Raw genomic sequence first — 22,935 nt, 5'->3', positions numbered from 1 at the left:
AAAATCTGGAATGCAGACGAGGAATGCACAGCAAAGCCCCTCACCTTGCATTTTGGTAACATATGGACAGATACTTATGATCTCCAGGAGGACATTTCTGGGAGAGAACCTAACTCATTATCAGAACTTCCAAATGCCTTCTTGCTGCAGAAAATGAGCCCACCTTCTCTTAAATACCTTATGATCCCTCCCTTCCTTCATACTTCTTCTGAAGTCAACCACCTCTCTACTGCCCAAGACCTTTTCTGCCTACTGATATTCTAATTTCTCATTTCTCTCAGCTCTGGAATGTAGAGTCTGCACTCTGCAGTTTCATATCACTCAGCACTGGTAGGAGTATCACTCATCCCCTTTAGTATTATAGTATGAAATTCTTTTTTGCAATGCTTTTTTTTTTATGTTTTATTTATTTCTAGGAGAGAGAGAGAGACAGCGTGAGCAGGGGAGGGTCAGAGAGAGAGGGAGTCACAGACGGAAACAGGCTCCAGGCTCTGAGCTGGCAGTCAGCACAGAGCCCGACGCGGGGCTCAAACCCACGAACCGTGAGATCATGACCTAAGCGAAAGTCGGATGCTTAACCGACTAAGCCACCCAGGCGCCCCTATAGTATGAAATTCTTGAGGTCAGGAACTATATTATATTTTTCCATATCCTCTGTGGTGCTTTGGATACTATATATGATTATTAAGTACTCTTTAAAACAACATCTGGTTTCTCTTTTTCTTATCTAAGTGTATTTATGCATTTATTCCTTCATTAAACGTTTGTTGAGAATCTACTGGGGGCTGCAGAAGTAGTGATAAAAGGCTTAGTTGCCATCTACATTTTCTGACAGATTCCCGTGGTTTCCTCACTATTGCTTTCTGTGACTGAGGCAGCCTAGAGGCCTGTTACTCATACCAACATTAAGGTGGAACATTATCATGCAGGCTTGAAATGGAATAAGAGAATAAAGCCTTCATGCTCTTTGGGTTTTAACCACACAGTCCCACATGGCTCTGCTTATTATTCTAGACCACATACAGTGCGGAGAGTGTGAAGGAGAGGAGAAAAAAGGAAAAGAAAATCATAATGCTTGTGCATGAAGACTGATCTACAAGGATGTTCACTTTACTGTTATTTAAATCAGAATAGAAAGTTAGAAATGTTCTAGTTAGATAAATCATGTTGTGAAATAGTCATAGATATGAGGAAATGTATATGAGAGAGTGTTGAAACACCAGCTGCAGAACAGTAAGTATTTACAATGGGTTTCTATTTTTAAAAAATGTTTTAATTTGTTATTTTTGAGAGACGGAGCAGGTAAGGAGGAGGGAAACGGAGGAAAAGAGACAGAGGATCTGAAGTGGGCTCTGTGCTGACAGTAGAGAGCCTGATGTGGGGCTCGGACGCATGAACCATGAGATCATGACCTGAGCTGAAGTTGGACGCTTAACTGACTGAACCACCCAGGTACCCCCATTTCTTTTTTTTTTTTAATTTTTTTTAAATGTTTTATTTATTTCTAGGAGAGAGAGAGAGAGAGACAGCGTGAGCAGGGGAGGGTCAGAGAGAGAGGGAGTCACAGACTGAAACAGGCTCCAGGCTCTGAGCCGGCAGTCAGCACAGAGCCCGACGTGGGGCTCGAACCCACGAACTGCGAGATCATGACCTAAGCGAAAGTCGGACGCTTAACCGACTAAGCCACCCAGGTGCCCCCCAAGTACCCCCATTTCTATTTTTAATTTTACAAAATCCAGTGAGTGAAAAGTCTAGAAGGTTAAACTTCGAAGTATTAATAATGAGTATACGTAGGTGGTGAGATTATAAATGATTTTACTCATTAACTGTGAAGCATTTTCCAAATTTTCTAAAATGATCCTGAATAGTTTTTGGTCTGAAAAAAAGGCAATTGAAGTTTTAAAAAAATTTTAACGTTTTTCACTTTTGAGAGAGAGAGGGAGAGACAGAGCATGAGCGGGGAGGGGCAGAGAGAGAGGGAGACACAGAATCCAAAGCAGGCTCCAGGCTCTGAGCTGTCAGCACAGAGCCCGACACAGGGCTTGAACCCATGAACCATGAGATCATGACCTGAGCTAAAGTTGGTCGCTTAACCAACTGAGCCACCCAGGTACCTGCATTTTTTTTTTTTTAAGGCATAAGGAGAACAGGAAGAGAATCCTTCCAGAATAAGAGCCTTCTGACAAAATGCACTCTTTTACTTCACTGCTCAGCCCTCACTCATGGATAGGCCCACTGTACAGGCTGCTTCTCTGTGGCCGCATATAGGAAAATAATAGTGCACACGCATTGTGATCTACTGTCCAACTTTTGTCTCTTCAAACACACACAGGGTAGCTGAATAAACAAGCGTCACGTCTTTCTCCCTCACAAAGCACTGCTTTGTCAAGCAAGTCACAGGCTGCCTAGAATCCTGGTGGTTATAGGAGTTAAACCAAATTCTAAAAATCAAGCGAATAGACAAACCCAATAGTCAACTTCCTTCTTAACAGACTATGTTTTAAAAAATTCAAAACAGTATCTCACTGGTGTTTGGAGAAGGAGAAATTTGTTTGGACAGATGGAAGGTGAGCTGAAAGGTAAAACTATGGAGACAATTCCCCATGCCTCCCAATGAGGGCACCCACCCCCACCCCGGGCGTAGACAGGCGCATTTGCTGGGCGAGAGGTGGATGAAGGTTGAGCAGAAGACTTACCTTGGTCTGGAATGTACAGAACATGTGCGTTAAGAACGGATGCTCCCAGGCCAAGGAGAGAACTCTCTTCTCTACCATTGTGCATTCAACATCATCGTCCATCAAAACCACATCTTTCTTTAAGGCTTTTATTGCAAAAAACTGATTAGTTTTCTTGAACTCTGCTAGGAAGACCTAGGAGCAAAGGTAAGAAGTAACTTTATTTTAGAATTTGGTCTCACTCATTAAAGAACACACCATGTCCCGAGAGAGATCTGTGTTGGGTGAAATAAATGAAATAAAGAGGATTTCTTCTCCAATCCCCCTCTATCCCCTTTACAGGGACAAAATAGAGCACTTCACTGATCTGGGCTATTACTTAGGAGTTTCATACTTGCTTTGTAACTTTGAAAGGGTTGCACAAAACTACTATACAATTGGATGGGTTATTTTCGGGCCCTGAAAAATTTCTGTGTAAAGAAGTATAACCCATCTTCCCAGGGACCTGAGGACATTTATAATATGAATTCCCAGATGCTAAGTGCATACTGAAGGAAGCAGCAGCGAGTAGCAGAGAGGAGGATGTGATTATACTTGAAACATCAGGGCAAATGAGCATAAAACTTAGCTCTGAGTTTTACCCAGTTTTTCAGGGTGAAAATATAATACAAGGGGAATACAGCTTTCCTCACGTGCCTCAAGAGTGTATAGCATTTCATCTGATGGCATAGACCTAGTGCCATTTTTAGGACCTACTGTGTGTTACACACTCTGCTACACTTCACATGTGCAATCTTATTCTTAGCTCAGAGCTCTCTGCAAGGCAGGTAGTAATAATAAAAAGAAACTAACTTCAAAGAGTAACTTCACTTGCTCAAATGCATGGAGCTACTCAGTGGAAAAATCGAACTCCAAATTTACTTTTTCTACTTGATTTCATGACTCTTATATGAAAGGACACCAGATGGCATATACTGGGGAGTTTCTACAACTTTTGACTTTGCAAATGATGCAGCAGCAGACGACTGACAGTTGTGAGGACATGGCATTTGGAAATAGAAAACTCCAGCATGGGTCTCTTTTTGCAGACATTTACTGGCTGCGGGGATGTGGACAAACCAATTAACCTCTCCGGGCTTCAGTTTCCTAATGTGTAAAAGAGATAATTGTCATGACATTCTCTAACTTGCAGGACCATTGTGAAAAGCAAATGGCTACCACATGGGAAAGTGATTTGGAAACTATAAAATGCTCTCTAAATGACAGTTATTAAGAATACTTGTCATTTGCTTCTTGACTTTTAGGGAATGTCAAAGTCAATGACACTCAACCAGTCCTGAAAATGCATGTGTCTATGTTTAAAATAATATGGTGCAGATATATAGCTTTGGGGTAGCTGACTTGACAGAGGGCATAGAACTTATGAGAATGCAGGTAAATGAATGATGTGCATATCCCCAGAAAACAATGCTATTTTTTTTTCTGGGCTGCAACGTAAATTGAGAATAAGAATATAGAGGCTACCATTTTGTTGAGAAACCGTACTTCCTATATAAAGCCAAAAGAAAGAAGAAAAACAAATTCTGGAGTATTCTTAATGTTGTGAGAAAGGGAAATATGGCTCCACATTTTGCTTCGGTGCTTTATCCTCCTCTCCAGGGGCCCCATGGTCCCATCATCTTCAGTCTATAGGGACTCAGGGTCCTGATGGTGAAAACGTACTGTTTTGGACATAGAGCAGAGGATACCTGAGGCTCTCAGTGTCTTTTGAGGATATTTTACTAAGGCTTGTAGGTTTAACTTAATGTCTTTCTTATTAACCTTGTTCGAATATAGAAGCACACATGGGAACAAAGAAAGATAAACATTTCATTAACAATTAAAAGTACTCTTTCGGTAATTGTTTCTTTCAATAAAACATCCCCAAACCAGCCATAAATGAAGAAGCTGAAAAGGCAATTTCCATCTCTATAATGGGCTTTCAATTTTTGGTAACAGATTATAATTGCACATTAATTGATGCTAAATTATAATGAAGACTGGCTGTAAAATTGCCTATTACACAGATTAACACCAAATGAGCCTGCTGTGTTTCATATTATTGCGGAAATGAACTAAAAGAATTAATGGGTATCAGCGAGTTTGCAGGGCAGAATAGATTTTGCCAAGAGCAATGCGCTGGTGTTTAAATCCAAAGCCAATTGCTGCATAATTTCATTCGGCTGTGGTGCTGCTTATTTGCATTCTAGTTTACCATTAAATAAGCTGGGTGAGTTTCCCAGCCAAAGTGTGGTGAGCAGGTGCAGAGCATAATGCTGGCTTTGGATGCACTGATTCATAGAGCAGTAGTCTCTGGCTAAAATTTTCCTAGGGGTTTAATCCAAGAATATAAAACAATAAAGAGGGCAATTAATGCAGTAGATATCCTTGGCATCTAGAATAACCCCAAGGCTTATGCTCCATCGCATCCGTCTTGATGTTCGCAAGCTCGACCGTTATTTTCTATCACTGACAGTTGATTGTTAAATTATGTCATCTTCCTCCTTTTCCTCTGGTCTTCTGTGACTGACAGAGGCAGCCCATAACTTGAGTGTGTGGCAGGAAGAATTTAGAGGAGGGACTTTCCCCCCTGAAACTTTTCTCATGGCTCTCAAGCTACAGCCTTGTTATGCACTGAACTGTGCTCCCTCCAAAAAATGTACAAGCCAAAGCCCTGAACCCTAGTACCTCAGAATGTGACTATATTTGGAGCTAGGTCGTTGCAGAGGTAATAAAGTTAAAATAAGTTCCCTGGGGGTGTGGGGAGGGTAGTGGGGAGGATAGTGTCCTTATAAGCTGAGAAGATTAGGACACAGATACACACAGAGGGATGACCATGTGAGGACACAGGGGAAAGATGACCATTTACAAGCCAAGGAGAGAGACCTCAGAAGAAATAACCCTATGACACCTAGGTCTCAGACTTCCAACCTTCAGAATGATAAGAAAACAAATGTCTGGTGTTTGAACCACTCAGTCTTTGATACTTTGTGACATTAGTCCTAGCAAAGACTGAAGACTTTTGATAGGAAAAAAAATTGCATTCAAACTAAAACAGCTAAGTCTGAGAAAGGAGCAAAAGATAAACCACCAAAAACAAGCAAACAAACAAACAAAAAAACCCAACCCTCTGTATGAAATAGAAATTGACTGAGGCAGCTTCTCATTTCTTTGATATCCATGTACATCACACTCGTAAGTATATGGGAAGTACACCTTTAGAGCAAAGTGGTTTGGGAACAATGATTCCCAGGAAGCAGAGGCCATTATTCCCTAGGGTTCCAGATTTCCTTTTAGTCAGACATCTTGCCATCCAGTCAAAAAATGCACAGGAATCCTTTCTACACACCCACAACTCGCTCTGGTCCAATGAGTTTAGGAGTGCTGCTTTTCAATTCCTAGAAGCTGGTCTGTAGAATTCTACAGCACGGTGTCATACCTTGCCAAAACTTCCTTTCCCCAACATTTTGTGCAAGATAAAATCCTCAATTTTTAGTTTCATATGTAGAGTTGGTCTTTCTATGTTCGGTTCAGGTTCTGGACGATGGCATATTTTCTCCATCCCATCCAAAGGAGACTCCCAAGAGATTCCCTGAGGCTCTGAAAATAGCAAGCCAGTGGTTAAAAGTAAACAAGGAGCAATAAAGAATCGTTTTAGCTACTCTGAGAATGCTTTCTCTTCCACTTCCCACTCTGAGGCTCCATCCACAAAACTGGGGGGAAGGTCCCCTGCGGTGCAAAGGCAGCACCTTCTGCCCGTGAGCCTGGCATTTGCGGCACAGACTGCATCTCTTATGAATTCAACAGACTGGGAGAAATTTCATTTTAAGGAACATTCCAATCAGCAAGAGTCCATACATGCAAAACAAATGAGCACCTTAAATAATGTCAAATCATGGGCAAATAGAGATTGTAATCAAATTTGAGGGAAAATGATGCTCAGCTACTTGCATGGCTCACAGGCTCAGTGGCATCAATTCCTGTGGCTTCCCATGTGAGGGATAAGGAAATGGAAATCAGATCACTGAAGATCTGAACTGTATCATTGTCACCGTATTCAAGTCAGCCAATTTATTCCTCACCCAATGACAGAAGAGGTGCAGAAAACTTTTTGGAACCTCCCTCCTATCCCCTTATAACATTTCTTTTTTATTGAAATACATTTGACACACAATATTGTGTTAATTTGAGGTGTACAACATGCGTTTATATATTGTGATATGATCCCATTTTACAGCTCCTGTATCATACCACACAATTTCGTGTCTTCTGTGTGGTTGGAATGACCTTTTTTATTTTCAGTCTCTAAGTTTAACTTTCGTCTTCTGCCTAAGTCCTAGGAAAGTAAGTACAGACGTATCCCACGTTTTGAAAGCTCGCATTTGCCGCTTTGCTTTTGTGATAGATCTACATCACTACGTGCTTTTGCTAACAACGACAACAAAAAAAACTGGAGAGGATTTCCTCTTTTACAGAAAAAAGAAAAGTGCAAATAGCATTCAGCACTGGTGTTGCAGCGAGGGGCACAGCCGGTGTCTCAGAGCAGCGGGAGAGGTGCCATCCAGCCCCTTCCTGGGAAGTGCACTCAGCACCTCGGTATCCAGCTGCCAGAGCTTCGAACTGTATGAGCATCTGCGCCTCCATTAGCAGCATGTGTTCTAAGCCATCAGAAAAGCCCAAGGTGATTTTTTGGTTCAGGGAACGCTCAAAAATTGTTCCACACAAAATAATGGTGACTTATGCCATTCTGGCTTCTGAAAGATTTCATAGGGAGTCACGGGGAAGATGCAGAGGAGGATTATCTCACCCCATGGGCACGCCAAGATAATAGCTACATCTCTACAATTAACGCAGAAAATGACCTAAAGATTGGTAGAGCAGACCCTCCACAGTTGACTACAGACAGGAGACTGAGAAAGACAGAAGGGGTGGAGATGTGGCTGGGAACCCAATGCCTGTGAAGCTAGCCAGAACTGGGAAGGGCACCACAGTCACAAGGAAGCCAGAGGATCAGACACCATAGAAGGCACCCCTGGCATGGGGAAGCTGTACGGGGAAGACAAGTTTCAATTACATTTGGCTTTGCAAAACAGTGGAGCTTAAAATTAGGATCTTTAAAAATCAGCCAGGCTTAACTCTGGGGAGGGCAAGAGGGTGACAGGAAACTGAATCCCTACCATAAAGAACTTAAAGAACTACCATAATAACTTGGCCCAAGACAGCACCAAAGCAGCAGTTTAAAAAGTTCTGGGGTGGGATGCCTGGGTGGCTCAGTCAGTTGAGCGTCCGACTTCAGCTCAGGTCACGATCTCACAGTTTGTGGGTTCAAGCCCCGCGTCGGGCTCTGTGCTGACAGCTCAGAGCCTGGAGCCTCCTTCGGATTCTGTGTCTCCCTCTCTCTCTCCCTCTGACCCTCTCCTGCTCATGATCTCTCTCTCTCTGTCTCTCAAAAATAAATAAATGTTAAAAAAAAAAAGTTCTGGGGTGTATACATGAAGGAGATTTATTGACTAATCTTAGAATGTGTGCTGGAGGTCAGGGATCTTCAGATTTCTCTGGTAAAAAAAAAAGTGCTGGTGGGCACCATTTCTCTTCCCCTTCCTAAGCCTAGATAGCCATCTATCTTGCAAGTACCACGTGCCCTGCCCCAGCACTCACCTGTGGGCCAGCTCCATTCAGCCTGCACACACTCCAAAGCAGCTATCGCCCCACCATATCCCACAGTAGGGACCAGTACCACTCCAAAGTGATTCTTCCTCTGGTGCCTCCTCCAGGCACACACATTTCCAACAGATCAGTCTCTAAGGGCAATCCCTGCCCCTCAATGTACCTGCAACTGTGGCAGAGATGCTAACTGCAGACAGATAGGCTGACTGATGGCCCCACCCACCAACAACCCCACGGCAGCTTCAGACAGACCTCTCAACAGCTTGGGGAATAAACCCTGCCCTGTGCACCCACAGCAGGAAAAATGGATCAGTCCATCCAGCTGGGCTGCAATTATGGCTCAGCCTCAACTGTAGGGTGTCCACAGTCCACCCAGGGACACCTCTACAGCCCCTAATTCTGGTGACTGAGGGGATTGCATTACACAACACCAATGGGCTTCCTCTCATCAAGGCCACTAGCTTCAAGACCAAGAGATGTAGCTGAATTACCTAATACTAACTAACATGGATAGACAAACTAACACGGAAACTAACATGGATAGACAAAATGAGGAGATGGAGGGATAGGTCTCGAATGAAAGAATAAGACAAAAATCACAGTTAAAAAGCAAAATGAAATGGCAATAAGCAATTTACTTGGTAAAGAATTCAAAATAGTAGCCATAAAGACACACACTGGGCTTGAGAAAACAGTGGAGGAGCTCCAGGAGAACTTCATCCAAGAAGCAGAAAGTAGAAAAAAGAACTAGTCAGAACTGAAGAATACAATAATTGAAAGGGAAAAAAAATACACTGGAGGGAATCAACAGCAGATGAGAGAGTGCAGAAAAACATATCAGCAAAGCAACCAAGCTGAACAAAAAAAGAAAAAAAGAATAATAAAAAATAAGAATAAGTTAAGGACCTCAGCAATGCCATCAAGCATAACACTCGCATTATAGAGATTCCAGAAGGAGAAGACAGAGAAAGGGGGCCAGAAAATTTGTTTGAAGAAATAATAGCTGGAAACTTCCCTAATCTGGAAAAGGAAACAGACATTAAAGTCCAGGATGCATAGAGAGCCCCAAACAAGATGAACCCTAGGTAGTCCACACTGAAACATTAAAATGGCCAAAAGTAATGATAAAGAGAGAATCTTAAAAGCAGCAAAAGAAAACAGTTACATACAAGGCAAATTTCATAAGGCTATGAGCTGGTTTTTCGGTAGAAACTTTGCAGGCTGGAAGGGAGCGGCATGGTATATTTAAAGTGCTGAAAGAAGGAGCGCCTGGGTGTCTTAGCCAGTTAAGTGTCTGACTCTTGATTTTGGCTCAGGTCATGATCTCACAGTCATGCGATAGAGCCCCTGGGTGGGCTGGGTGGCATGCTGAGTGTGGAGTCTGTTTAAGATTCTCTCTCTCCCTCTACCCTTCCCCCATGCTTTCTTCTCTCTAAAAACAAAAACACAAAAAATAAACCAAACCAACAAACAAAAAGACAACCAAACAAAAACTAAAGTGCTGAAAGAAGAAAACCTGCAACCAACAATACTCAATCCATCAAGGCTCTCATTCAGAATAAAAAGAGAGAGAAAGAGTTTCCCAGACAAAAGTTAAAGGAGTTCATCATTACTAAGCCAGTTTTACAAGAAACTCCATAGGGAATTCTTTAAGTGAAAATAAAAAGCCATAATTAAAAGAAAATTATGAAAGGATAAAGCTTTACTAATGAAAGCAAACTTATGTTAAGGTAGTAGATTAATTGCTTATAAAGCTAAAAGGCTTTATAAGTAGTAAAATTATATCTACAAAAATTAGGCAAGGTATTCACAAAATAAAGAAAAATGTAAAACATGACATCATATACATAAAAGGTGGGGGAGGGGTAAGAACTTAGTGCTTTTAGAATGTTTGAACTTAAGTGACCATCAACATAATACAGTGCTGTACACATAAGCTGTTGTATATGGACCCAATAAGCACAAATCAACAACCAAGAGTGGATACACAAAAATTAAAGAGAAAGGAATCCAAGTATAACAGTAAAGGAAGTGATCAAATCCCGGTGAAAGAGAGCAATGGGAGAAAGGATAGAAGAAAACTACAAAAATAGCCAGAAAACAATTAACAAAAGGGCAAGAAGTACATACCTATCAATAATTTCCCTAAAGGTAAACATACTAAATGCTCTAACCAAAAGACAGAGGGTGATCGAATGGATTAAAAACGAACAAAAAACCAAGACCTATCTATATGCTGCCTACAAGAGACTCACATTAGCCCTAAAGACACATTAAGACTGAAAGTAAAGGAATGGGAAGACATACCATGCAGATGGAAGGAAAAAAAAAGCTGAGTTAGCAATGCTTATATCAGACAAAATAGACTTTAAGACAAAGGCTAGATCAAGAGACACAAAAGGGTACTACATAATGATAAAGGGATCAATCTGACAAGAAGGCATAAAATTATAAATATTTATGTACCCAATTTTGGAATACTAAATTACATAAACAAATATTAACGGACATAAAGGGAGAAACTAGCAGTAATATAATACCAGGGACTTCAATACCCCACTTACATCAATGAATAAGCCACCCAAACAGAATATCAATAAAAAAACAGTGGCTTTGACAACATGCTAGAGCAGACTGACCTAACAGACATGTATAGACTATTCCACCCCAAAGCAGTAGAATACACATTCTTCTCAAATGCACGTGGAGCATTCTCTAGGATACATCACATGTTAGGCAACAAAAAAGCGTCAACACATTTAGGGAGACTGAAGTCATATTAAGTCTCTATTCCAACCACAATGGTATGAAACTAGAAATCAACTATAAGAAAAAAAATCTAAAAAAACAAGAACACACAGAGCTAAGTAACATGCTCCTAAACAATGAATGTGTCAACAAATCAAAGAGAAAAATCAGAAAATACAAGGAGACAAATAAAAATGAAAAACAATGAGCTACAATCTTTGGGCCCTGGTAAAAGTAGCTCTAAGAAGAAACTTTAGAGCAATACAGGCCTACCTCAGAAAATAAGAAAAATCCCAAATAAACAACCTAACCTTACACCTAAAAGAGCTAGAAAAACACACCCCAAAGATAGTGGAAGGAAGAAAATAAGAGAACAGAAATAACTGAAATAGAGACTGAAAAGCAATAAAAAAAAGATCAGTGAAACCAAGAGATGGTTCTTTGAAAAGGTGAACAAAACTAATCATCCTTTAGCTATAATCGTCAAGAAAAAAGGACTCAAAATCAGATGAAGGAAGAGAAATAACAACCGTCACCACAAATATACCAAGGATTAAAAAATATTATGGAAAAATGGTATGCCAACAAACTGGACAACGTGGAAGAAATGGATAACAACCCAAGAACTTAAAATTTTCCAATACTGAATTTGGAAGACATACAAAATGGACTGACTGCTATCAAATTGATCAGTAATCACAAACTCTCAATAAAAGTCTAGGACCAGAGGGCTTTACAGGGGAATTGTACCAAACATTTAAAGAGTTAATACCTATTCTTCTCAAACTATACAAAAAATAGAAGAGGAAGGAAAGCTTCCAAATTCATTCAATGAGGCCAGGATTACTCTGATACCAAAGCTACAAAAAAAGAAAACTGTGGGGCTAATATCTCTGATTTAGATAGATGTAAAAATCTTCACAAAATATTAGCAAACAGAATTCAGCAATACTGATTTAAAAAATCACCCACCACAATAAAACAATAATCACCCACCCTGTTTTATTGCAGGGATACAAGAGTAGTTCAGAATTTGCAAATCAGTCAATGTGATATACCACATTAAAAAGAGGAAAGATAAAAAACACATGGTCATCTCAATAGATGCAGAAAACCCATTTGACAAAATACAGTATACCTTAATGATAAAAACCCTCAATAAAGTGGGTTTAGAAGGGACACCTCAACCTAATAAAGGCCACACATAACAAACCCACAGCTAACGTCACACTCAGTGGTGAAAAACTAAAAGCTTTTTCTCAGATAAGGACAAGATGTCCACTCAAGCCACTTTAATTCCACATAGTACTAGAAGCCTGAGCTGCAGCCATCACACAAGAAAAAGGAATAAAAGACATCCGAGTTGATAAGGAAGAAGTAAACCTGTCACTATTTGCAAGTGACATATTAGATTTAGAAAAATCTAAAGACTGTACCAACAGAACTATTAGAACTGATAAATGCAAGGTCAAAGAATACAAAATTAATACACAGAAATATGTTGCATTTCTATACACTAATAGCAAAGTAGCAGAAAGAAAATCTAAGAAAACAACTCCAATTACAATTGCATCAAGAAGAATAAAATACTTAGGAAGAAACTTAACCAAGGAGGTGAAACCTGTACTTTGAAAACTATAAAACAGTGACTGAAGAAATTAAAGTGACAGAAACAGGTGGAAAGATATTCTGCTCAGGGATTAGAAGACTTAACATTGTTAAAATCTCCAGACTACCCAAAACACTCTACAGATTCAATGTAATCTCTATCAATATACCAACAGCATTTTCCACAGAACTAGAACAAATAATATTAAAATTTGTATGGAATCACAAAGACCTTGAATAGCCAAAGCAATCTTGAGGAAGAAGAACATATCATAATCACAGATTTCAAAGATACACTACAAAGCTATAATGATCAAAACAGTATAGTACTAGTGCAAAAACAGGCATATATATCAGTGAAACAGAATAGAGGACCCATAAATAAACCCATACCCATATGGTCAATTAATCTATGACAAAGGAGACAGGAATATACAATGGGGAAAAAGAGTCTTTTTTTTTTTTTCTTCTTTTAACAGTCCTTTCAACAAATGGTGTTGGGAACAGCTACATGCAAAAGAAAAAAACTGCCAAGTAGTATTTCATTGTATAGATAAACCACATCTTCTTTATCCATTAATCAAATGATGGACATTTAGGCTCTTTCCATAATTTGGCTATTGTTGAAAGCGCTGCTATAAACATTGGGGTACATGTGCAGCAGTGTGGATGGAACTGGAGCATATTATGCTGAGTGAAATAAGTCAGTCAGAGAAGGACAGATATCATATGTTTTCACTCCTATGTGGATCTTGAGAAACCTAACAGAAGATCATGGGGGAGGGGAAGGGAGGAAAATGGTTACAGAGAGGGAGGGAGGCAAACCACAAGAGACTCTTAAATTCACAGAACAAACTGAGGGTTGATGGGGGAGGTGGGAAAGAGGGAAAACGGGCATTGAGGAGGGCGCTTGTTGGGATGAGCACTGGGTGTCGTATGTAAGCCAATTTGATAATAAATTATATATTTAAAAAAGAACAAAACTGGGCCTCTTTCATAAACCACACACAAAAATAATCTTATGGTGAATTAAGACCTAAGTGTGAGACCTGAAACCATAATGCTTCTAAAAGAAGACACAGGCGGTGATCTCTTAGACATCAGTCTTAGCAACACATTTATGGATGCGTCTTCTAGGCAAGGGAAACGAAAGCAAAAATAAACTATTGGGACTATACCAAAATAAAAAATTTTTGCGCAGCAAAGGAAATTATAAACAAAACAAAAAGGCAATATAGTGAATGGGAGAAGATATTTGCAAATGGTATAGCTGATGAGGGATTTACATGCAAAATATATAAAGAACTTATACAGTTCAACACACACACACACACACACACACACACACACAGAGATTAAAAAACGGCCAGAGGATCTGAACAGACATTTTTCTGAGGAAAACATACTGATGGCCAACAGACACATGAAAAGATGCTGGACATCATCAATCATCAGGGAAATGCAAATCAAAATCGCAATGAGGTATGGTCTCTTACACCAATCAGAATGGCTAGTATCAAAAAGACAAGAAATAACAGGGGTTGGTGAGGGTGTGGAGAAAAAAGGAACAGTACAGGGATGGCGGGAATGCAAACTGGTGCAGTCGCCGTGGAAAACAGCACGGAGGTTCCTCAAAAACTTAAAAGCAGAACTACCATGTGGTCCAGTAATTCCACTACTGGGTGTTTACCTAACGAAAATGAAAACACTAATTCAAAAAAATATATGCATTCCTGTGTTTATTGCAGCATAATTGACAATAGCCAAGATAGGGAAGCAACCAAAGTGTCCATCAATAGATAAATGGATAAAGAAGCTATGATATATATACAATGGACTATCAGCCATAAAAAGGAAGGAGATCTTGCCACTGTGATAACACGGATGGTTGTGGACGGTATTATGGTGAATGAAATAAGACAGAGAAAGACAAATACCATACAATTTCACTTATATGTGGAATCTAGAAAACAAAACAAACCCAAACATTCTTAAATATAGAGAATAAACTGGTGGTTGCCAAAGGGGAAGTGGGTGGGGTGGTGGTGAAATAAAGGGGATTAAGAGGTATAAACTTTTGGTTATAAAAAAAAAAAGTAAGTCACAGAGGAAAAATATACAGCAGAGGGGATACAGTCAATAATATTATAACAACATCCTATGGTGACAGATGAACACAGAGTAATATACATAATTGTTGAATCAATATGTGGTACACCTGAAACTAAATAACACTGTATGTTAACTATATTTCAATTTAAAAAAAGGGTTTCACAGGAAGACTCTACTTTAGGATAGTGGGGGAAACCTCTATTTTATAACGTATGCTGAAACTACTGATCTCCCACATTTCTGTGGGCATATCTCCTCATGAACTACTTTCAGAAAGTAGGCTGGGTAAACTTCCATGATGTCATATATGTTGAGGCCTCACTATTCTTCCCTTTTCTGCTCTTAAACTTCCCCCCAAAGTCTCCAAGGTGTAGAAGAAGATGGTCTACTGTGATATTCCCACCGTTGAAATTTACGATAGATTTATTTTTGCACAACCTTTTAACAGTGACAGGAAGTAACATCCTAAAATCCTAGAAACATTTGCAGCCCTTTACTGTAGACCTATCCCATATTCTCCCTGCCCCCCACCCCTCTTACAAAGGTTCCCTAATGGCACATATTTTGGTTTCACTTCCAAGAAGTAGGAGCCTCTCACCTACCAGACCAGGTAAATGGGGAGTTTAAATCCAGAGGACTCAATTAAGGCTGACCGAGATTAACTACTGACAAGGATTCTACCGAGGATCAGGATAGCTACCTTTCTTCCCAGATGCTGGTACACATGGCAGCCTTGCTTCGCCTTTTATGGAGCACGGGAGACCAATTTCAACTGGACCTTCTCTGAAGATGTGTTCACTGTCTCTTAAGCAGCGAGCCTAGATTATAAACAAAGAGTCAGACCACGAGCCTACCCACCCACTACTGCCCAGTCAGCTCAGCCTGCTGCCCTTGGGGATGAGATCCCTTTAAGATTCCTAAATGCACAGATAACCTACACCCCTCTTTCCCTCAGCATTCTTTTAGGGTCCCCTATGCTTTAAGAGTCTATCTATTTTATGCATGAGCAGGAAAATATTCACTTCCTTCATACTTTCCTGGGGCTAATCGATTTCTCCTGTACTGTCTACATCATTCAGTCACAAATAAGAATGGAAGGTTAATGGACGAAAAAAAGCGTGCAAAGGAAACACCAAGAGGGTTTGTTCTCGGATACAAAAATTCAACACTCTAGCCCCAGCACATGTGAGTCAACGGCAAGGCAAAAGTTGCCCTCGACTCAGTGTTCCATGCACGCATTAGGGATGATGTGTATATAGGTATTAAGTATATAGGTATTAAGCTGGTAATGAATCCTCAATAACTTCAGTGAATTTGTTTCTATCCTGCTCATGCCACAAAGAATTTAAGATCTTAAAAATATCTCTAATACAAATGCATTAAATAAATACCTATCTCCAAGTGGGGATACAGGCATAAGGATAAAAGCCAGAGGCAAGGCGAATGCTCAGGAACAGACCCCACAGATCAAAGGGAGAAAGGACTCACATGCTCCTTGCCGAGTTGAAAGCGCAGGAGCTTAACCTAAAAGCCTCTCCTACCTGTTGAGTGCTCTCAATCATTGCCAGTGCTTCAGCCATTAGCTTCTGATTTATGCCACAAAGGTTGGCCACCTTTGTCTGGCATCTGTGATGGACGTTCATCCCACATGCTGAAAGGAGAAAGGGACACTGTGAGCCAGAGGAACAGAACTCACTGAGCGGGCTTTGCACAGGTCTGTTTCAGGTACACATATGTTGAAGACTGATTGGCAAATCCCTAGAGCCATTTTCCGAGGAGACACTGAATACAAATAAATTAAGGCAGTGCATTTATGATTCCCACGCATCCGCCTCTCATTCCCGAGACTACACACAGACAGATGTTCCTTGATGGGATGCTGGGGAATGACAGCCACTGGAGGCAGAAGCAGAGCCTTGCTGACAGCGGAGGAAGGCTGCTGTCAGTGTGCATTTAGACGATGCCGTTGCTGGGAGAAGAGCCCTGACGCTGGCTCTCTCTGGTGGAAATGTGCCATGATGGAAGGTGGTTCACTTCCGTTCTAGATTGGAGTCCAAGTATCCCCCTTTCCCACACGAGGTGCAAGGAGCTTCTCTCCCCTCTAGGCTGAAGCCCAGGGTGCAGCCTCAGCCTGCAGAACTGAGCCGGACATGGCGGGGGTGGTCTGTGCTTTGGGATGGGAGTGGCCTGGAGGCCATTCTCACCATATGGCAGAGTTGGGCTAGTTGAACCAAATGATGGAGCTGTAAGTCCTATGATTCTAGGGGAATATTCTGATTTATTAGTCTTGAAAACGGTGCACTGAAGGTCCAACCTCCACTTCCTGTGATCCCATGAGCCTTCCTGGATCGGGATGTTTGTGAATCTGTGCGTGTGTAGAAAGACAACTACTACTTCATGTCGTTGGTTTAGAAACATGAAATTCTGCCTGTGAAACATCGTTATTACAATAAAAAAATTCTAACGTGAGATTTCCAAACTCCAGCTGATAGAATTCTGTTTCCAAGTCCTATTTCATTCTGTCAAGTTTTATTGATAGCGATTGTTATAATGGCATTAGGCAAGAGAGACTATAAAATAATGCACTTTTACTCTCACCTGCTTATCAGCCCGTTTGTGTGCAAAGAACTTAGCACAGTGAATGGCATCAAATAGATGCTCAACGAATACAGTTTCTCTTTCATCTCCATTGTCTATTTCAATGAGATACATATTAAACTATTTCAGTGAAATTTGAGCAGGCTTCAGCCTTTAGTTTTGACTGACTTTCTCTTCCTCAGAGACTTTATAATAAAACAGCATTTTCTATGTAAATACAAACGAGTACATTGCATTGATAGAACCCAAATCCGTTCTAAGTGAAATCTCTTATGTATGTCTAAAGTCCTTACTATAGTAATGATGCTGTTTATAACGGCTTTGTACCCTTGTGAAGTCAGCATGGCTCCTCCTGGATGTGCCTCTGTGGGTTGCACATTGGGCAGCCCTAGCTGCGTTTCCTTGTTACCGCGAGGCAAAGGGAGGCAGTTAGCGAGGGCCGAGCACGAAGGACTGGAGAGTTTCACTTTGCTTTTAAACACGGAAGCCAGATCTAAGCTTGTCTCGGATGCATGGCATGAAGGCATGTCCCATCCCCACTGTGATAATGTCCTACGTCTCTGTTACTGACCTGTTAGGTGATAACTTGATCTCTGGGAGTGCAAACTGGCACTTGGGACGACGATTTTCATGGGAATTACAGTGGAGAGAGAAAGGAGACAGAGTCGAGACAGAGGGAGGCCCTACTTGGGAAGGAGGCTCAGACGAGAACAAGACAGGAGGAGCAGGGCCAAGGCAGAGGAACAGAGTCCAGAGAGTAGGGAGGGAGGAGAGGTGAAGTCAAGGGCATGGGGGGCGAGGACACAGGGATGTCTGCAGGCGTCAGCAGCCAGAGCAGAGGGTGCTGGGGAGGAGAGGGAGGGGAGGAGAGGGAAGAAGAGAGGAAGGGAGAGTGGAGAAGGGCCGCCTGGCATACAGGAGGTGGGGGGAGAGAGGGAAAGAGAAGAGAATGGAGGAGAAAGAACGTTAGGGGGGATGTGAAACAATGGCAAGGAACTCTCTAGAGGTTCCAGGCTGAGAAGCAGAGACAGGCTGTTGGCACCCCTGGGCAGGTGAGGCGCTCAGGCTCCAAGGAGAGGAAACCCGAGCTGTGAGAGAGACCGTCAGAGGACCAGGGGGGCCTTCAGAGGGCATCTGATCACTCATACCCTGCTTGCTCCGTTTGGGAATCACTCCTTGCCTATGAATTCCTAAAGATCCTCCGGAGACCACTAGACCCACCGGGGTGCTCTTGAGCAGGTATAGAGAGCAAGGCGCTCTGTGCTACTTCTGGGCCACAGAGGGGTTATTCGGATGAACATTCACTACACCTGGGTTTTGCCTTCAGAAATGGTTTGAAAGCCTAACCCTCCTCCAGCCTCCACTGACACGTCACCCCAGGCTCGGCCGGGCACGTGAACGCAACGGGGACGAGGAAGAAAAGGCTGTTGAAGGCGGTCCTTGCCTTTATCACTACACAGCAGATAAACATAGAGGAAGGGAAGGGAAAGTAGTATCAAAACAGAGAGGGAAGCAAACCAGGGAGCCTTGTAACTACAGAGAACAAACTGAGGGCCGCAGGAGGGGAGGGGGGGATGGGCTAAATGGGTGATGGGCGTTAAGGAGGGTGCTTGTGGGGATGAGCGCTGGGTGTTGTATGTAGAGGGGTGAATCACTGGGTGCTACTCCTGAAACCAAAACTAAATTCAAGGTTAACTAACTTGAATTTAAAGAAGTTAAAGAATTGCAAAAAGATGTAACCAGTGGCATAAAATAGAATGGGGTGACCAAGAAAAAGGAAAGTGGCTTCCATATTTAATAATTCAAAGTAGAGAGGCCTCTGCCACAGCAGGATGCCCTCCTTTTTGGGTGTCTCTCTGGCCCTGTCCCCCCCCCCCCAACCCCACTCAAAAAACAGAAGTGGCTTGCTGGAATCTTTTCCTCCCTACTGTCTAAGGCTGGTGTAACAGCATCTCGGTTTCTAGAGGTTACTGCCTTAGCCATTGGAACTCTTAGAGCATTAAAGTGCTTTTTGCCCTTTCTCAGGGCAGGTCTAAAAATCTCAATTGCATGCAGAGCTGTAGGCTCATTCGGCTGTAATGCCAGCCTTCCAGGAGAGATCAGAGGGGGGAAAGTGGTCAGTGCGGGGTCGGGCCTCTTACCCGGCACTGTGAGTCTGCAGCACGCTTAGGGCACAGAGCCTACCGTCTAGGTCACAAAATCCTCACATGCAGGAGCATCTATCAGCCAAGCAGATGAGCTGGGCTTGCTCCCTGATGGGCTACAGAGAGAATCTTAGGGCTGGTGTGAGGGAGAGAGGCAGGGTCAGAAGGAGCCGGCCCAGAGCACTGAGACACAGGGCGGGTCCCAGCGAGGGGACCAGTCAGGGAAAATGCTGTCTCCCTTTCTCCCCAGCACAATAGGGGACACAGGAAGGGAGATGGGTCAGGAAGGCTGGACATTAGCCTCAACGGGTTTGCACTTTTCTGGGAAACAAGGATTAAGGTGTTGGGGGTGGAAGGGAATGAAAAGCAGTGGTTTCTCATTCTGGGCACTTCGCATTCAAGATGTCGGGGTCGTCCGGGCTGGCTGGGGAAGTCAACCCCCCGACCTCTCTCCATCCAGGCTGCAGAGCCACCTGTTAGGGGTCCCGCATCGGGCCCACGCCCCTTTCCCACTAGACTCACCGTCACACTTGAGTCCTTGCCGTGCCAGGCCCCACAGCAGGGTCCCACAGTGCTCGCAGAAGGTCGGGCTTTTGTAATTGTAGACTTTGAACCTGTGTGGCATGTCAATTTTGAATCTCTCCTTGTGGAACTGAAAAAAGGAAGAATGTGTGACCAAACGCGTGTCCCTGGTTTTCAACTTTGGGTGTCTTGGCAGACACTCTAGTCCAACAGAGCACTAAAAACACTGGAACAATGTGCACTTTAAGGCATAAGTGTGACTTGTCAAGCCTTCCAGCTATGGCCGAAGAAGGCAGGCGGCCATTAGCTCTTCCACACAAGGGCCAAGTGTATAATATACTGGATTAAGCTGAAAGTGTGGGGCATTCCCACAGAGAGGCTCACAGCATCAGGAAGAGGGGACTGGGGTCATTTATCTAAATGGGATCTAAGTAAACACTACACTGCCCCTTCCTATTCTTGTATAAATAGTTCCTTTTTTTTTTTTTTCAACCCAAAACTCGGACGCTAACCTTTGAAAGATGTTATGTAATACTTCTTCTACAGGAAATACTGCTTACGGCTTTAACAGTATGCAAGCCTAAGTGTGAAGCACTTCACCGCTCTCACATGCGGATGGATGGGGCGCCAGGCAGGTAAAGGGTCCTTCTGGGTGCTGTGGACAAGTATGTTGCTTGTACTGCCTTTCACACATGTGATATTGCAAATACCTCCTTGGAAGTCGCTTCTATTAGAATCCTTATCTGATAGATGAGGAGGTTAAGCACAGAGAAGGCAAGACACCTGTCTTGGTCACACACTAGCCAGCGAGCCAGGACATCTATAAGCCTGAAGCCAGAATCAGCCTATACTCTTTCACTGTTACCCTTTCTCCATCAAAATGAACATGATGGTTTTGGGGACAGGGAGGGGAGAGGAGAGAGGGTTGCTGGTGGTAGATATACAGCAGGATTTTGTTTCTGTTTTTGTTTTCTAGAATTGAAATGATCTCCTTTAGCCAAATGTACAATATGAACGACAGCCATAACAGCATCAAGAAGTTTGATTCTGGGTAAAAATACCAATATTCTTGTGGAATAAAGAAAGTTCTACTTAAGACTTATAATCTCTCCAGATGTTCTTAATTAAACAATTCCTTTGGGAACGTGCACAGCAAAGAAGACTTATTCATTAACAGGGATACGTCTAGTATTCCCACCGAGGATGTTAGTCAGCATCAGGCCATTAGAACAGCTGTTTAGAATTATTTAAAAGTTGCCTAGAACTGATTCTAGCCATTTTCAACCAAGAAAAAATAATTTTCAGATTTCATTTTGTATAAACATTCCCATGTAAATATGAATAATTAGTGACAAGGTCCAGCTGGAAGTCTTCTACCTCAAATCTAAACCCCAAGCTCAAATAGTTCAAGATATGTCTGAGAAAGACTAGAGATTTATACATTCCAATATGATATTCATTTAGTGGGCCAAGTGAGCACCTCAGTGATATGAGCAGTAAAATGATATGCTATCAGTGTAAAATACGGAGTTTGAAGATTTTGTATGAGAAAAAGAATGTAAACTAGCTCATTAATTTTTATGTGAAGACTCCTGAAAATTTTAAATTATGCTCATGGCTCTCATTCTATTTCCAACGGACATTGGCCATTGAGATAGAGAGACATTCTTGTACTTTGTGATTTTCCCAGGAAAGCTGAAGGCATCAAGTAGAGAAAGCAGAAAGGCAGGTTGTGAGGTGGAGGTTTGATTTAAACAAACAAAACACTGGTCTGGCAGAGAAAGACAAACACCATATCATCTCACTTATATGTGCAATCAAAAACAAAACCCAAAAAACCCTACCAAGCTCATAGAAAGAGATCAGACTTGTGGTTTCCAGAGGTAGGGGGCTGGGAGACAGGAGATGAAGGGGGGGAAGGAGGTCAAAAGGTACAAACTTCTATTTATAAGATAAATCAGTCCTGGGGATAGAATCTAGACATGGCGACCACAACCAGCACAGCTGTGTGAGGTACAAGAAAGAGGGCAGATCCTAAGGCTTCTCATTACAAGGAGAAATCTTATTTCCTCTTTTTATTTTATCTACGATGATGGATGTTAGCTGAGCCCATCATGGTAATGATTTCATCGCTTATGTAAATCAAACCATCCTGCCGTATGCCTTAAATTCATACAGTGACATATGTCAGTTATTTCTCAATAAAACTGGGGCGGGGAAGACCCCCAACACCACTGCTCTGGGAGATTGAAATCTGAAATTTAGTCCCAGCCTGGCTACTTATATTATAGATGGTTGACTATGGACAAACTACTTGAACCTCTTTAGGCCTTAGGAGAGTCACCTGTAATAGAAGACTGCCCCCTTTCCAACTAAATTCTGACTAAATTTTAGAAGAAATTCTGCTCTGCAAAAATTCAATCAATTTGCCTTCTCTGTGCCTGCCCAGTGGCTGAATAAAATCCCACACCAGGGCAGTCTGGCCTCTCAAACTCAGATGAACTCATCACTGCCCTCGGCAACACTACTGCTCTTCTCTAACCACCGTGCTTTCCCATCCTGGAATAATTCTCTCACAGATCCTTTCTCTGCAAAGCCACTTGCTATCTCTTCTTCCTTCCCCCAATCTCTGGACTGCACTGACGTAGTAAGCTGTCTAAGGGAAGCTCTCTCAGCTGCCTGCCGCCAAATCTACAATCCATATGAACCATCCTCTCCTCCCTTTCTGCTACAATCAATGAAGCATCAGTCTGTCCGTCATAGACCCATCCCCACATCTGCCCCTCTTGCCAAGGGTGGACTTCTTCCCTCTTGACTGATCT

The 22,935-nt window shown here is 42.1% G+C and overlaps 1 protein-coding gene and 1 long non-coding RNA gene across 2 annotated transcripts in view; one reads left to right on the top strand and one right to left on the bottom strand.

Annotated features, from left to right (window-relative positions):
- The window catches only part of PRKCQ (protein kinase C theta), a 128,358-nt gene that overhangs the window by 87,817 nt on the left and 17,606 nt on the right, over window positions 1–22,935 (bottom strand). The window contains exons 7-11 of the mRNA XM_077758537.1: window positions 20,114–20,243; window positions 16,391–16,500; window positions 15,550–15,667; window positions 6,154–6,314; window positions 2,697–2,870 (exon numbers count right to left, since the gene is read on the bottom strand). Coding sequence (XP_077614663.1) covers window positions 2,697–2,870; window positions 6,154–6,314; window positions 15,550–15,667; window positions 16,391–16,500; window positions 20,114–20,243 — 693 coding nt within the window. The remainder of the gene's footprint in view (window positions 1–2,696; window positions 2,871–6,153; window positions 6,315–15,549; window positions 15,668–16,390; window positions 16,501–20,113; window positions 20,244–22,935) is intronic.
- LOC144227011 (uncharacterized) lies at window positions 18,475–21,209 on the top strand. Its single transcript, XR_013333821.1, has 3 exons — window positions 18,475–18,686; window positions 20,660–20,748; window positions 21,090–21,209. It is a non-coding gene; the product is annotated as an uncharacterized LOC144227011 (long non-coding RNA).

The sequence above is a fragment of the Crocuta crocuta genome, unplaced genomic scaffold (assembly GCF_008692635.1).
Source record: "Crocuta crocuta isolate KB4526 unplaced genomic scaffold, BGI_CrCroc_1.0 scaffold32, whole genome shotgun sequence".
NCBI lineage: Eukaryota > Metazoa > Chordata > Mammalia > Carnivora > Hyaenidae > Crocuta > Crocuta crocuta.
Note: the sequence above shows the minus strand (reverse complement) of the source record. Positions and strands in the feature narration are given on the sequence as shown.